Raw genomic sequence first — 14896 nt, forward strand, 5'->3', positions numbered from 1 at the left:
GACCCACCTAAATTTATCAACCATCACCCACTCAATCAGTATATTTCGCTATCACTAACATATTCAAATCGACCTATTAACACAAGTATCTGTTAGTTTATCTAGACTCAATTATTCCAAGTACTTACGCGCACCCTGTCAGTATACCGGAATTAAATATACGCTTCTAGTGTATATTTAATTGAAACATTCCAGTCTTTTATACAAATATCTATATATCTTTGCGTACACGCGCCGCTGTACAGCTGCGCTGCTAATGGGTTACACATGCCGTGGGATAAGAGTTCTGGGAAGGACAGTTTCAAGGAGTAAATATACCACGAATATAAAGTACTTGGATGCTGCTGCTACACGTGTAATTATTGAAAATGTTTCAGTGCCGGTAGTGGAGGAAACCGTCATAACATCATCATCAGGCGGCGGCGCGGGTTCGGTGCTTCGCAGTTCATCGGACACGGCCATCATGACGGCGGCCGAGGCGTGGGAGCTCACGCTCGCCGCCGCCAGCGCCTCCAAGGACAAGCGCGTCAAGGACGTCAAGAACACTTCGCTCAAACACCACACCAATAAGAAGCGGCAGGTCAAGCCGCCCAACGACGCCTCCGTGCTCACCGTCGCAGACGGTAACCTATATTGATTATAGCCTATTGTTTTGATGTGTAAACTGTATGTTGTTGTAAAGTTTTATTAAAATCCATTCAGTAGTTTTGAAGTGAAAGAGTAATAAACATCCATACGCCATCCACACTCTTAAACATCTGTGTTTATAATATTAGTTAGGAGTAACATGATTCACGTTTTTTATACATTCATATTGAACTATATGTATTAGTAATATCTTGTAATTGAAGGAGTTCATGTAAAGGAGTTAATCTAATAGTAGACGAAGTTAAAAGTTTATTTTTCCTACAGTAATTTTAAATTTTCCGGAACATTCTATTTAATTAACTTTGCCGATTACATACTTATCTATTACAGATTTCTTTAAACTGTAGTTATAATAGTACATTATTACTAAAACTAGATCCTTTACAATTAAAATTAGAAATAAGAAGCGACGTCATAAATATATATAGAAATCCTCCAACATTTTATAAGAGAGAGTCGGTTTTGATGCAGACCTGATCGAGACGACGATCCTGGTGCAAGTGGCGGGGCTGGATGGGTTCGTGCCGGCGAGTTGCACGCTGGCGCAGCTGGCCGCCGCCGCGCCGCACAACACCGGCCCGCACCTCACGCTCACCCTGCACCTCAACACCGACGGAGGTAGGCCGACAGTAATAACTTACATTCCACTTCAATACTGAAGAAGGCCCGACAACAGGTTACTAGTACCCCCACGTTCAGCCTGCACCTCAACACCGACGTATGTAAGCCGTCAACGGAGTGTTCATAACATCTTAGGACAATTATTTTTTCATCATACCTAAGATGTTATTAATAAATATTATAGGTGCATCAGTATAATAGTAGAAATATTTTCAGACGTGTGGTCGGGGCCCACATGGGACGGGGGCGGGGCGGCCCCCCTGGTATCGAGCGGGTCGAGCGCCATCCTGCGCGAGTTCGGCGCGTGCGGCGGGCTGGCGCTGGTGGCGGCGCGGCTGCCCCGCCCGCACGCACCGCCGCCGCCGCCGCCCGCCCTGCACCACCATCACCATCATCACGACCTCGACTGGGTCAAGCTGGACGATCCCTATGAGGTTAGTTACATGTTTCTACCGTTTCAGGAGCCATGGCGATAGCAGCAAGGATAGTTGTCAGAGTCTTTAATGTTCGTTTTAGTTTAGCCTTTAACGCGGTTCAGGTTTTATGTATTTTGTAATAGAAAAGAAACAACTTATAAATGAAATTTAATGACGACAAACATGAGGCAGCAGAATAATGAACATATCAGAATACACATTAAGAAACGGAACAGAGTAAGATGGTTGAAGTTCAAGGTGCACATGCGCCTTAAAAAAATTGTTTTAAATTGATTCATTATATGTCTTTGCTCGCGAATAGATGCATATATTACGATAATAGTATGTGTTTTAATCTAGGATTGTCGTAAATAATATTTGATTCTGTCTATTTCACAAAGTATAACCTTCTATTCACTATAAGAATTTGTTCCACGAATTACTTTAGTTGAGCACAGGAGTTAGTTTAGTAATATTGTTACGGAGAGTTATTAAAGTGAAGGCAGAAGTTATGAAGAATACGTGCGGTGAGATGGTGTAGTGTAGACTTGGTTGGTTGTTGGTGTGGCAGGAGGTGGTGGAGCTGGGCGGCGGGGGCGGCGGCGCGGGGGGCGCGGGCGCGGAGGAGGGCGCGTGCGCGGGCGTGCCGGCGCACGCGCTGGTGGCGCTCGGTCTGCTGCTCAAGCTGCCCGGGTACGCGCACGCGCTGCTCGACGAGGGCGCGCGCGCCACGCACCTGCTGCGGCTGCTGCTGGGCGTCACGCACGACGAGGACGGACGTCAGTTTATATACTATATTCACCCTACTCACACTACACCTAGGGAGGAGAAGGTCGGGGCCTCGGGGCCTCTTTTCCCTAATATCATCTCCGGGTACGAGAACCCCGTAATAATTGGCTTAAGAGCCATAGTGCCACGTCACTAACATAAGATAACTGAGATAAAAAAAGAGAGACTAGTCTAGGACTTCACGATCCAGTGTTGCACATCAAACAATCTGCTTCAATATATTTTTTGTGGTTCATAGACAGATATACTTTATTAGCAATGGAACTAATATAATATTAATGTTAATTGGAATAGTATTTCTCGAATTTAAGCAAAATGTTTTATCCATTACTATGACGGGAAAATTATTTTTGTGAAATAAATTGCGTTCGAGCAATCTAGAGAATTACATATATATACATGCTAAGACTTAGCATGGTTAAAACGGGTATATATATATATATATATATATATATATAGGTGTATGTGTGTGTGTGCAGGCAGCATCGTGGTGGGGGGCGGCGGCGGCGGCGCGGCGCAGTGGTCGCTGGGCACGCTGCCGTTCCGCGTGGTGTCGCGGCTGCTGGAGGCGGCGCCGGGGGGCGCGGCGGGCGCGGCGGGGGGCGCGGAGGGACGCGAGCTGCGCCGCGCGCTGCTGGCGCTCGGGGCCGTGCGGCTCGTGCTCGCCTGCCTCGCGGTCTTCACGCACCACCGCCCGCAATCCGCGGAGGTAACACATACGATACATTTGTCACTAATCTCTAGTATCAAACCTGAATCAAAATATTTAGACCAGAATAGGGCAACTGCATTGATACGATCGATCGGTCTCCTTGTTCGGATTGGTTCAAGACGCTGGACACAAAGGGTACGATAGAAGATAATTATTTGGGACAAAGCCTCCTGGGAATTGTTACCCCATTTCAGCGAGTTGTTCCTGCAGCGACCCATCTGGGTCGTAACTAGTCTGTTGAGGGCTTTACAATCGTGCCAATGCAGATCTCTGCCCGGCGGCAGATGTTCGTTCAACTGGTCTGACAAAATCAGAGGGATATGGATGATTTAAATTCCACATATCAACTTTGATTTTATTAGGGTCACAGGGCAGTGCTCTTACAACACTTTAACTTACACATAAAATAAACATTAAAGAACATAAAAAAATATCAACTGAGGTAATTTTTTCTTGACTTTGTTACCTGTTTCATTAAACAGAACAGTCAAGCCTCGAACGGCTCATCAGTTAGCAAGTCGGAGGAGAAGAGTCAGCTGTACTGGGCTAAGGGTACCGGGTTCGGGACGGGCTCCACGCAGCAGTCGTGGAACGTGGAACAGGCGCTCGTGCGACAGCGCACGGAGGAGGAGCACGTCACCGTGCTGCTGCAGGTCAGTGCTCAATGATCGGCTCTAGCTTTCCTTATTGACTGAATTTTATTTAACTAGCAACCAATCGTTTTTATGATTGGGAAGATTTTAAAAAGCAAATTTTATTTAAAATTTTTTGTTGGCATGGTCAACAATATAAAATAATTAAACAAAATTTTTGTTAAAACTGTTTTCGTATGTATACTTTTCTGATTGTAAACTTTATTCTTTTAGAACCTTGTCCCTGTAAACTCATCCAGTGGGCTAATTATGTAACACGATATGAAATTGTTTCTGTTGAAGTTGTGATGCAATATAAAATCATTTCAATTTAAAAAATGCGATCAAGTAAGGTCGAATGACCGCAACATAAATCATTTCTATCGATAAAACACTACTATGAAGTTGCAGCGGAATATTGTTAATCCGAACAATTTAAAAAGTCAGTACATTAGATAGCATATACCTTTAGAGGGATACATTTTAAATTATTGGGTTAATACACTAGTTGGTTGATTTGAAACAATTTTTATTGCGTTCAAAAATTACAAAATATACTGCAGCGTTCACTTGTTCTTTTATTTTAATTTTATTAATAGACATTTAATAAACTAAAATAAAGAAAGTCTATTCTATTCTAATGAAAAAATAAGGTTAATAATTTTGAATATAAAAGCATATTTTATACAAACTATTTATAATCATTAATAATATTAATCTAACCTACAAATTAAATTTTCTTTTCTGCTATAGATACCTAGGTAAGTACGTAGGTATCCATATAAATTTAGAATGATATGGGCACATCTTTTTAAATTTGTTCATAATTGTAAAAACTTTAAACAAATAAATTTATTTACTTTAAACAAATCACAGAGCATCATAAACGTTGTATTCCGTTCACAGAGCACCGTATTCATTGAAATAGTTTTTTAATTATATTAATATCATAATCAACCCTAATTTTATATTAAACATTTACTCTAGTTAAAACAACATTCTATGTGATTTGGGATGAAAATAAAATATCGAATTGGCAACACTGATGTCTTGTTGTGAGTCGTGACAATTTTCCCATTTTAATAAATTTAAAACCTTTTCACGACTTTCTACGTAATAATTAATAAAATAAAAATATATGTAATACTGAAAATTACCAAAACAAGATAAATAATGCTGCTAATGCTGATATTTTAAAGATTGTAACCAAAAGAAACACCTTCTAAATTGTTTCTCATAATGTAAAAACCGTTTCAATTCCACGCTGTCATTTCGGCAAAATAGCGATTACGTGACGTTGCAACGAGGTTACTAAATCGACATTCGATAGAAATAATTTTTATCGATATGTAAAGTTGCGTTTACGTTGCAATGCCAGTTGACAGCGTCAAATGGCGTCAATATGATCGCATTATTGACAGATGACGTCATTTTCACTACGTTACATACGAAAATCGTTGCGAACGAAGTTACATAATTAGCCCACAGTTCTAATTTCTTTATTTGTTGTTTAATTTATTTCGGTTACTACTTAATGGTCCTTTGAGCCTGATAGATATAAACTAGCCTATCAGAGTAGTATATTGAACAAACATTGCGGATTATCCTCAGACTGATCGTGTTGCCATGCGAAGGAAAACAATTTTAAAGTATAATATAAATTTAAAGCATTAAATGGACAGATAGACATTACATTTATATATTTCATTTAAATTCGTCAACAGGTATTAGCATCGTACATGAATCCCGGTGAAAAGTGGCCCCCAGAGGAGAGTTCGCAGGAAGGCGAGGCTTCAACGTCGACGGCGGAGAGTAGCGGTAGCTCAGCCGCTGCTGGTACCGGAAGTACCGCGGTCGCTGACGGCGTAGAGGAGGCCGACGTCGAGGTGGAGGACAGCGAGGCACGTGACGTGCCCTCTGAGTTCATCGATCTCATCGTCAGCAGCTCTCTAGTGCCCGCTATCTGTTCATATCTTAGGAACGACTCGGGTATGTTACAACCATACCAAATATCATAACTTTCAAACACGATTTTTACACAGATGACTAATTTTTACCCAAAATTAAGTCTGTTTTGAGAGAGTATGTTGCGGGTGAATATTACGATGTTGCTGGTCGAGACGATGTATATTACTGATGATGATAAACTGACAATGTGTACATAGAAATAATGATCTTATATACTAAATAACAATAGGAAAATGTAAGGTGGGGTGACACAGTTTAGATACAGCAGTGCCTAGTAGACAATATTGAATTTGTCTTACTAGACATTATTAAATGCAATTATTATTTTGATGTATCTAGGTGACTGTGTCCCATAGATATTCCCCCTTGAGAGAAAAAAAGTATATATATTACACACAAAAAAAAATATAAAAGTTAACTGTAAAATTTAAGATATTATGCACTTTAGTAACAATAAAAATTCATTATACCCAAATAACGACGTAAATCTTCGACTGTCGTGGGTTTAGGGTACTCGTCGATTGCTTGCCATTTTTCTTGCGTTGGTTTCATCCCTTGGCTCGTTATATGATAACCAAGAAAATCTAACTCATTTGTGAAGAACTCGCATTTGCTCATATTAATTGTTTGCGGCGAATAATTTGATTTCGCTAGCGCTCTCTTTGGTCTGTGCTTGTTTTTTATTCACCGAGATTTTTGCTTTCGGTGTCCACCAAAATTCTATAGCCACTGTTAGAGTCGGTTATAGCTAGGCGGTTAGACGGATGAACAGCACAGCGTTCCGTCTTATTCTGCGTCGAATCTAGTTTTCCGACGGTTGTCTATAGGAGCGCGGCATGTCACGTTTGTATGCCTTTTCTTTATATTTGCGATGATATAATATAAATAATAGTCATTTTTCTGACCACGCAATGACCGTAGGTGCGAATTTGACCTAGATCGGTAGTTGCTGCGTCTGTTTGTGTGTGGCGAGCGCTTTTCGCGTATATCAGCAATTTCTGATCGCAGTGTCGCAATTAGTGACGACAGGTGTGCAATGACGTCGGCGGTGACTGTTGGCTGTACTTTTGTAGACAGCATTTTTGCTTTATTTTTCCAGTTTCAATTTTTCGTCCAGAGATTATATCCAGCAGGCAGTTGTGTTTACTGGGGGTCAGTAGCACGGCAGGATCCTTGTTGCGCAGTATTGCCAACGACTTTTATGCCTCTTGAATTTCCGAGCCGGTGAGACCCGCTTCTGGGAAGCCGGTGGAAATGTGCAATCGTTGGTGGTGCGCAGGATGCCGTCAGACAGAGATCTCTTGTTTGATCTCGTCGTTTTCCCAGGTATCGTCTCGACCACGTCGGCCAGATCACGTCGGGGTCACCACTGTTGCGGGTGAATATTACGATGTTGCTGGTCGAGACGATGTATATTACTGATGATGATAAACTGACAATGTGTACATAGAAATAATGATCTTATATACTAAATAACAATAGGAAAATGTAAGGTGGGGTGACACAGTTTAGATACAGCAGTGCCTAGTAGACAATATTGAATTTGTCTTACTAGACATTATTAAATGCAATTATTATTTTGATGTATCTAGGTGACTGTGTCCCATAGAGTACATAATTACTATATTATCGTATTGTTGATTTTACCACTACTCTGACGGCGGAATTCTCCATTTAAACAAAATGGAGCAAAGCCAGTATATGGGATGTGGGGTTAATATATAACGGAAGCGTTGTGTATATCAGTGCTGGACATGTCGCGACACATCCCGCTGTACGTGTGCGTGCTGCGGACGGCGCGCGCGCTGGCCTCGCTGCGAGCCCGCCGCCTGGCGCCCGCGCTGCGTCCCCTGCCGCGCCTGCTGCACCAGATGTCGCGCACCACCAACTCATACGCCACCAAGCTCAGGTACGTGCCGCACCCACTGTATCGCTGCGAGCCCGCCGCCTGGCGCCCGCGCTGCGTCCCCTGCCGCGCCTGCTGCACCAGATGTCGCGCACCACCAACTCGTACGCCACCAAGCTCAGGTACGTGCCGCACCCACTGTATCGCTGCGAGCCCGCCGCCTGGCGCCCGCGCTGCGTCCCCTGCCGCGCCTGCTGCACCAGATGTCGCGCACCACCAACTCGTACGCCACCAAGCTCAGGTACGTGCCGCACCCACTGTATTGCACCTACTGTACATGTGCGTGCAGCACGCTCGGCGGCGACGTAGGCATGTATCACTCGCCTCTTTTATGTATGCAACAGGGCTGCCCACCTGATAGCTAAGCCCACTAAGTGCCAATCGGACATCACGTTCTTATGACCTTCCAGATGTTTCTCATTAATTGCCATTCAAGAAAATTATAGCGTCATGTCCAGATATAGACGCTACCTAAGCACATGGTCTATGACATTGAATTTCTCATTTCCACTAAGAATAAAATACCGGCACGATAATAAATTTATGTTAATTTTATTGGCTTTGATATATTATACCAATTGTAGAAGTATTTATTGCTAATTAATTTAATTTTCTTTCCAGGATGAGTAAAAAGAATATATTCGGTAAAATGACATATAGCCAAAGATTTAGTACATCAAGTAATTCAGAATTATCAGAAGAGGACGAAGGACTCGCTTCCCTGATTGCTGACATACAGGTGAGTAGCAGTTTTGTATATTGACTTCGCTTTTGTCTTCTCGGAAGTAGTTATGTTATGTTCTTGCAGGAATTTTAATAATACTATTGCAGGTTGTCTTACCAATTTTATCTTAAAATTATAAATTATTAGACACACACGCACAACTCGTTCATTCCGTTCTCGAGCTGCTCGGTTTATGTCCTTTAGGCTTGACTGATCTTGCTCCCCAATACTCAAAAACTGGAAGCGATAATAAAATCCTGTTTAAATTTTCCATCTCCCAAGACTATATATAATGTTATTGAAAGTCCGTATGTCATTATGTATGTGGCTCGTCATGTATATATAATGTTCTTTATCAAAGTGCTAATGTAATTGTCCGTGTGTATGTGCAGGCGACGTGCGCGCTGATGTGCCGCAGCGAGGGCGAGCCCGAGGGCGGCAGTGCGGCGCGCGCGGCGGGCGGCGGCCGGGAGGCGCGCTACATCGACCTCATGCGCACCATGCAGTTCGGTACGCACGCACGCACGTTACACGTGTACGCACACACACTACACGTGCATGCGCACACGTGGATGTTTGCTTTTGACTAGTATCTAACAGTCATCAGAGCCTTAGCTAATGACAATGAAAAATATATTTTGAATCATGTTTAATTTATACATTGCGTATTATATTTACTGGAGGTATTCAATATTTATTATTACAAATGGCATACGTCTTACTTATTAGGTTTCGTATTACGCATAAGAAATGTTAAGGTAAGGAAAACACATGTGTTTTGTCACGTGTGTGATTCTGTCGACGATTATTGTTTTTTATCGGACAGTGTCCGACTGAGGATTCATTGGAGTGAGTTAAATATAACACGAGATGGCAGATGGACAAATATACAAAATGGAAAAAGGAACGTACACACGTTCCTTTTTCCACTTTTACTGCAAAGTTCCATCAAAATATGTTTTTCATATGATGATAATAGAATGATCCGCATGCAGTATCGATTTATAGCGCTAGCCATTGGAGGATGATAAGATGAACAAGTCAGGTTGGTTAGCCCATCGTAGTAAATTCATCAGGACTTTATCACGACGAACTATGTGGAAGTTAACCTCTAGCAATAGTGTTAGTAGTCCACATCAGTAATAGTCTGGTGTGGCCGTACAGAGACGTTCGAGATGCTGGCGGAGTGCGCGGAGAGCTCGTCCGGGTTCCGGTTCACGGTGCCGTACCACTTCGAGGGCGCGGTGCGCGCGGCGGGCGAGCGCGCGCACCCGGCGCGCATGAAGCGCCTCGCGCAGGAGGCCGCCACGCTCGCCACCAGCCTGCCGCTCTCATACTCCTCCTCGGTGTTCGTGCGCACCGACACTGACCGGCTCGACGTCATGAAGGTAGCCCGTCACCCGCCCTCCTATATTTTAGACTGTATGTATATGGCTAATGCGGATACGGATCGCCGGAGAGCAAAGGAAAAAATAATAAAGTATTCATAAACTGAAGTTTGTTATCAATAAATGGCATATAAGAAATTTTTTGATAACAAACTTCTGTTTATGAATACTTAACATTTATTTCAATAAAACAAAGAATAATTGCTTTTTATTAAACAAAAAACAACCCTCGTATGTTGTCATTTTTTATAAAAGATCCACCTATTTAAAATATTTAGCTGTTTGAAAGAAAACAACTGGTCGGTTTGTAGCTTAATACTGTAAAATTTACTATATGGACGGAAACCACAAAAATGTATTTTTGTGTTGTATAATACAATGACAGTAATGGAAACACGTACATGGTACGTAAATTTTATGAATATATTGTAGTACTTGTATAACCTTTAAATCTAAAATACAAATTTAATTTTATTTAGTTTCGTTACTTTTAAACAAATCGATGTCCAGACAGCACAACTCCGCTACAGGTAGTAACATTATTTGAAAACTTGACATTTACGCCTGTAAATTTAGTCTCCGAGATTAAGAAACAGACTGTAGTTAATCTAGTATTTTTTTTTATACTACGATGGCAAACAAGCATACGGCCCATCTGATGGCAAATGGTAGCCTATGCACGCGTGAGACACCGGGTGTCACTTGTTGCCGACCCATAAAAACTCGTTAACCCTACTTGAAAAACCTCATGATGTGATTTTATAATGTCCAAGTATTAAAATAACTTGTTTATGTAGGTCCTAATAACGGGTCCATCTGACACGCCGTACGCGAACGGCTGCTTCATCCTGGATGTATACTTCCCCGCGGAGTACCCCGCGGTGCCGATGCTGATCAACTTGGAGACCACGGGCCGTCACTCGGTGCGGTTCAACCCCAACCTCTACAACGACGGCAAGGTGTGCCTCTCGGTGCTCAACACGTGGCACGGACGGCCCGAGGAGAAGTGGAACGCGCACACCTCCAGTTTCTTACAGGTATCAATATTTTGTGTAATATTTATTTATGTGGAAAACCAACAAGTACATTCTATAAATTAAATAGGTGTGATTTTATTCACTGCCAAAAATAGGTCTCGTTGAAGTATTCTTTAGAAAGACGGTAGTAGTTTTGTGGCACAGAACACTGCTCTCAATCGAGTATAACACCGAGCTAACGACCGATTCATTCGCCACGGTCCGCATTAAAAACTTATTGGAATAAGTTTATTATTGGTAATTCCTTCAAGTGAACTATTTAATACATAATAACACGTCTAATCACAGTAAGGTCTCTGACGGGAATGTGACGTTATAGGATACGAAACTCTCCTTTGTCTTCAATCTTAAACTCATCCACTTGTACTGCCATTCTTGCGCTATGAGCAATGCATAGGGGGTACCTGATCATGTATGTACATAGAATACAGTTTCTTTACTTTGTTTGTTCTTCAATACAAAAATAGAGCTAGTTGGCGCTCCAAGCTTTCATTAACGCGACGGATTGTAGAATATTTATGTGACGTGTGGATTATTCGTTCTGTTGACAGGTGCTAGTATCGATTCAGTCGCTGATATTGGTTCCCGAGCCCTATTTCAACGAGCCGGGCTATGAGCGAAGCCGGGGCACGCGCGTCGGCAACAGCGCCTCCCTCGAGTACAACTCCAACATCTACCAGGCCTGCGTTCGCTGGGCCATGCTCGACCATCTGCGCAGTCCGGAGCCCTGCTTCAAGGAGGTTTGTTGACCACCATTTCTGTTTGACATATTTCTGCCACTAGTTTTAGTTTTCCGTTTTATATTCCGTTTTGAAGGGTGTGTTGTGTGGTTGTGTGTTGTAAGGGTATGTTTAGTCACGTGACACCTCTGATTTCCATTGTCTTCATGTGACAGCGTGATGTTGTCCTTAGTATACGCCACTATATCCATAATCAATCCTCTGTAGCTTATAGCTGTGTAGCATAAGAATTATTAATTATTTATCAACATATTATACGAAACGGCCTAAATTCGGAATAAAATTAAAATTTATGAAAGTAGACTATGTTTATATCAAAATATTACAATTTGAACTACATATATTTAGTTTTATTTTAATTACTTTTGTTTTTTCACGTATATGCTCTGTTTTAAATTAATATATGTTACGGTTACAGGTTATACAGACACATTTCTGGATTAAACGGAATGAGATAATGCAAACGGTGGCAAACTGGATTACGGAGCTGGAGGGGCAGAGCGGCGACGAGAGGACGCAACGCACTATACAACTTAACCTCATGGCCCTCAAGGTAGCAACACATCTATTTATCTATTTATGTATAATAATGACAGTGTCAGAGTATTTTTTATGTTATAAATGACCGAATTGGGCGGTGTACGAGTCTGCAGTGACATAGTTTATGTTCTTGTGTTTTTTTTTTGCTTAATGGTCGCAGTGAACGAGAACGCCTAAGAATATTTTTTACAAAATAGACCGTTTTCAGAAAGCTAATTTCTGAAAATGGTCTTATTTTTCATTCACATATAAATTATAGAAGCAATGTATGATACTCATCTCTATGCAATACATGGTTATTCAGACCGTAGAATCACTGTGTATGTTACTCTGCCTATTTTTTCTCAACTTCCAACTAATCTACATCTGGAGCATCTTCAGCAGCTACATCTTTAATGTAGACTTCTCAAATTCGCTCCTCATTTGTGGTTATGATGATGCTGCTCTATGTGGTATCTATGGTGTATTACAAAATGTAAAGTCTGTATAACTTATTTTCAACGTAACCACGTGGAAGTCAGTCTAACAGGGATACATTTGTGGATCAATACTAACAATCCCCATCTCACTCTAATTGGTATATATATGTGAGAGTGTGTAACAAGTGTGTGCGTGTGCAGCGTCACTACGTGAAGCTGCAGGAGGAGCTGGCCAAGCTGCCGGTGCCGGCCGGCCTGGAGGAGCTGGACGAGCCGTTCCAGCTGCCCGCCGCACCCGCCGCCGCCTCGCCGCCTCCGCCGCCGCCCGCGCCCATCGTGCCGCCCACCAACGACGAGATCGACCACGACATGGAGAAGATTGTCTCGCAGGTGATCGATTGATTGCTGGCCGACGACGACTGAGTCGCTTCAGTATGTCCCGCGTGACCCGCGTGTTGGCGCGTCTCGTGTCCCGTGGGTCCGCGCGTCTCGTGCGTCTCGTGCGTCCCGTGTGTCCCGCGTGTCTCGTGCGTCTCGTGCGTCTCGTGCGTTCCGGGCGTCTCGTGCGTCCCGCGCGCGCCGCGTACTTCCCGAGCGCGCGCACCCACTTATTTTGTACGATTATCGTGTAACCTTTGTACAAGTAGCTCAAGTGTGTATACATGTCAGTTCTCAATGAAAGTACAAGGAAACTGCGACTCCCAGGCGCTCATCGTAGGGCCGCCGCGACCGGATGGACTATGTCCCACTAGTGGGTTCACTGTTCGTACATGTTTTATTTGTTAGAGGATTTTAGGACACGTTTATATATTTTTAGTAGGTTTTATTTTAACATTAGTGGGACCTCTCTTTAGTTTAACACGTATTTTGTGATACTAAAATGGGCCCGCGTGGCGCCCGGTAAGCTATTTAGAAGGTGTATATGTACGGGCCGACGACTGTATTATAGTAGTTCTCGATGGATGTTAGACACGGTGTTGTCACGAGAGTTGTGTCGCGCGGTGAATTCGATTTGTCATATTCACATCGAACGATCCGCAAGTGAGTTGACTACGTGTTCGAAGTTTGGTGTGTGTACTTGAGCGATGTACTTTGTATGTAAACCAATGTATACAGTGGTGTACCGACGCCGCCGTGCCGGCGAACACTGATTATTATGTATAGTGAAATATAATTTGGTGTATATAAAACTATCGTTTTAATTAGTCGGTATTAAGCATATGCTATGTATGTATGTATCGATAGTCGCTCTGAAAGAGTTGGCGGAGGCGCAATCGAGATAATTTTAGTAAATTATTATTATATAATATTTAATATCTACTCGATAATAAATTATGTATAGGCCTAGCCACATTTTAACTATTGATTTGGTTTTGTTTGTGAATGAACTGACAATAACATGATTTGTGTGTTATATTCATGTACGGTGCATCGCGCACCGTCGCCAGCCCGGATAACCGTACCGCACTAATGATTGTATATAAAAATCACCAGTAGACAACAATTATGTTTTTCATTGTACTTTCATTGCCAGGTATGTGACGTAGGACGTTTATTGTTATATCTGACTGTGAATTTTGGAATGTAAATAAAAATTTATGTTATCGTATTTCATGTTTTATTTTTCTTCGTTTACCTTTTGGTCGTTTAATATAATAGATATTACTATATCCCTTATTTCCTAATATTTTATAAACAACAAAAAAAAATATATATTATTGACGGAAACTTCGTACAAAGCCATCTGCGTGGGTACTTTTTTTTGTGTATTTAAGGCTCCATTTCAGTGAGTGTGAGATTATGGCACTGAAATTACATATGACTTTTTGATCTACCTAAATGGCCTGAGAAAATATCAAGGGCGATACATAATTAACAGTGCATGTACATAAGCGACTGTTGTCATTTATCACCGGGCGGGCTGTTAGCTTCTTTGCCATTCTACTTATACATATAAAAAAATCAAAATAAGACAAAAATGACATTTAATTTCATTTATTTCGGTTTCATTAAGCAATTAAAATAAACATTATTATCATTATAACTGAAGAAAAGGGCTTATGTCCCACTGTTGTTAGATTAGTCAGAATAATTTAAAATTCTTCCTGAACCTGCACCCGTGTGTATAGGTTCTTTTTTACTCGGTCGCCTTTTCAATATTAACTTGGACAACCTTTGATGGGGACTTCATTTTTTTCTAATAAGTGTCAGAAAACTGTAAAACTAGCTTGGAAAAATAAAACATAACTTCTCTAAATTACGCCATTTTATTGTTTGTCTATTTACAGGTCATGAAATAAAAAAATTATACATTTATTATGACTTCGTTTTAAAATTTAACGCCGATTCTATCTAG

At 41.8% G+C, this 14896-nt stretch overlaps 1 protein-coding gene across 1 annotated transcript in view; it reads left to right on the plus strand.

Annotated features, from left to right (window-relative positions):
- Nucleotides 1-13327, plus strand: part of LOC131851786 (baculoviral IAP repeat-containing protein 6) — a 51548-nt gene extending 38221 nt beyond the window's left edge. The window contains exons 47-61 of the mRNA XM_059202336.1: nucleotides 378-623; nucleotides 1120-1266; nucleotides 1486-1703; nucleotides 2257-2464; nucleotides 2954-3183; nucleotides 3669-3839; nucleotides 5543-5807; nucleotides 7533-7695; nucleotides 8314-8431; nucleotides 8809-8926; nucleotides 9581-9804; nucleotides 10602-10841; nucleotides 11393-11581; nucleotides 12000-12134; nucleotides 12742-13327. Of these exons, the coding sequence (XP_059058319.1) occupies nucleotides 378-623; nucleotides 1120-1266; nucleotides 1486-1703; nucleotides 2257-2464; nucleotides 2954-3183; nucleotides 3669-3839; nucleotides 5543-5807; nucleotides 7533-7695; nucleotides 8314-8431; nucleotides 8809-8926; nucleotides 9581-9804; nucleotides 10602-10841; nucleotides 11393-11581; nucleotides 12000-12134; nucleotides 12742-12942 (2873 nt within the window). The 3' untranslated portion in view covers nucleotides 12943-13327. The remainder of the gene's footprint in view (nucleotides 1-377; nucleotides 624-1119; nucleotides 1267-1485; nucleotides 1704-2256; nucleotides 2465-2953; nucleotides 3184-3668; nucleotides 3840-5542; nucleotides 5808-7532; nucleotides 7696-8313; nucleotides 8432-8808; nucleotides 8927-9580; nucleotides 9805-10601; nucleotides 10842-11392; nucleotides 11582-11999; nucleotides 12135-12741) is intronic.
- The last annotated feature ends 1569 nt before the right edge of the window (nucleotides 13328-14896 follow it).

This window comes from Achroia grisella, unplaced genomic scaffold (genome assembly GCF_030625045.1).
Source record: "Achroia grisella isolate CSIRO2021 unplaced genomic scaffold, CSIRO_AGI_Agris_v1 utg807, whole genome shotgun sequence".
In the NCBI taxonomy this organism is placed as follows: Eukaryota; Metazoa; Arthropoda; class Insecta; order Lepidoptera; family Pyralidae; genus Achroia; species Achroia grisella.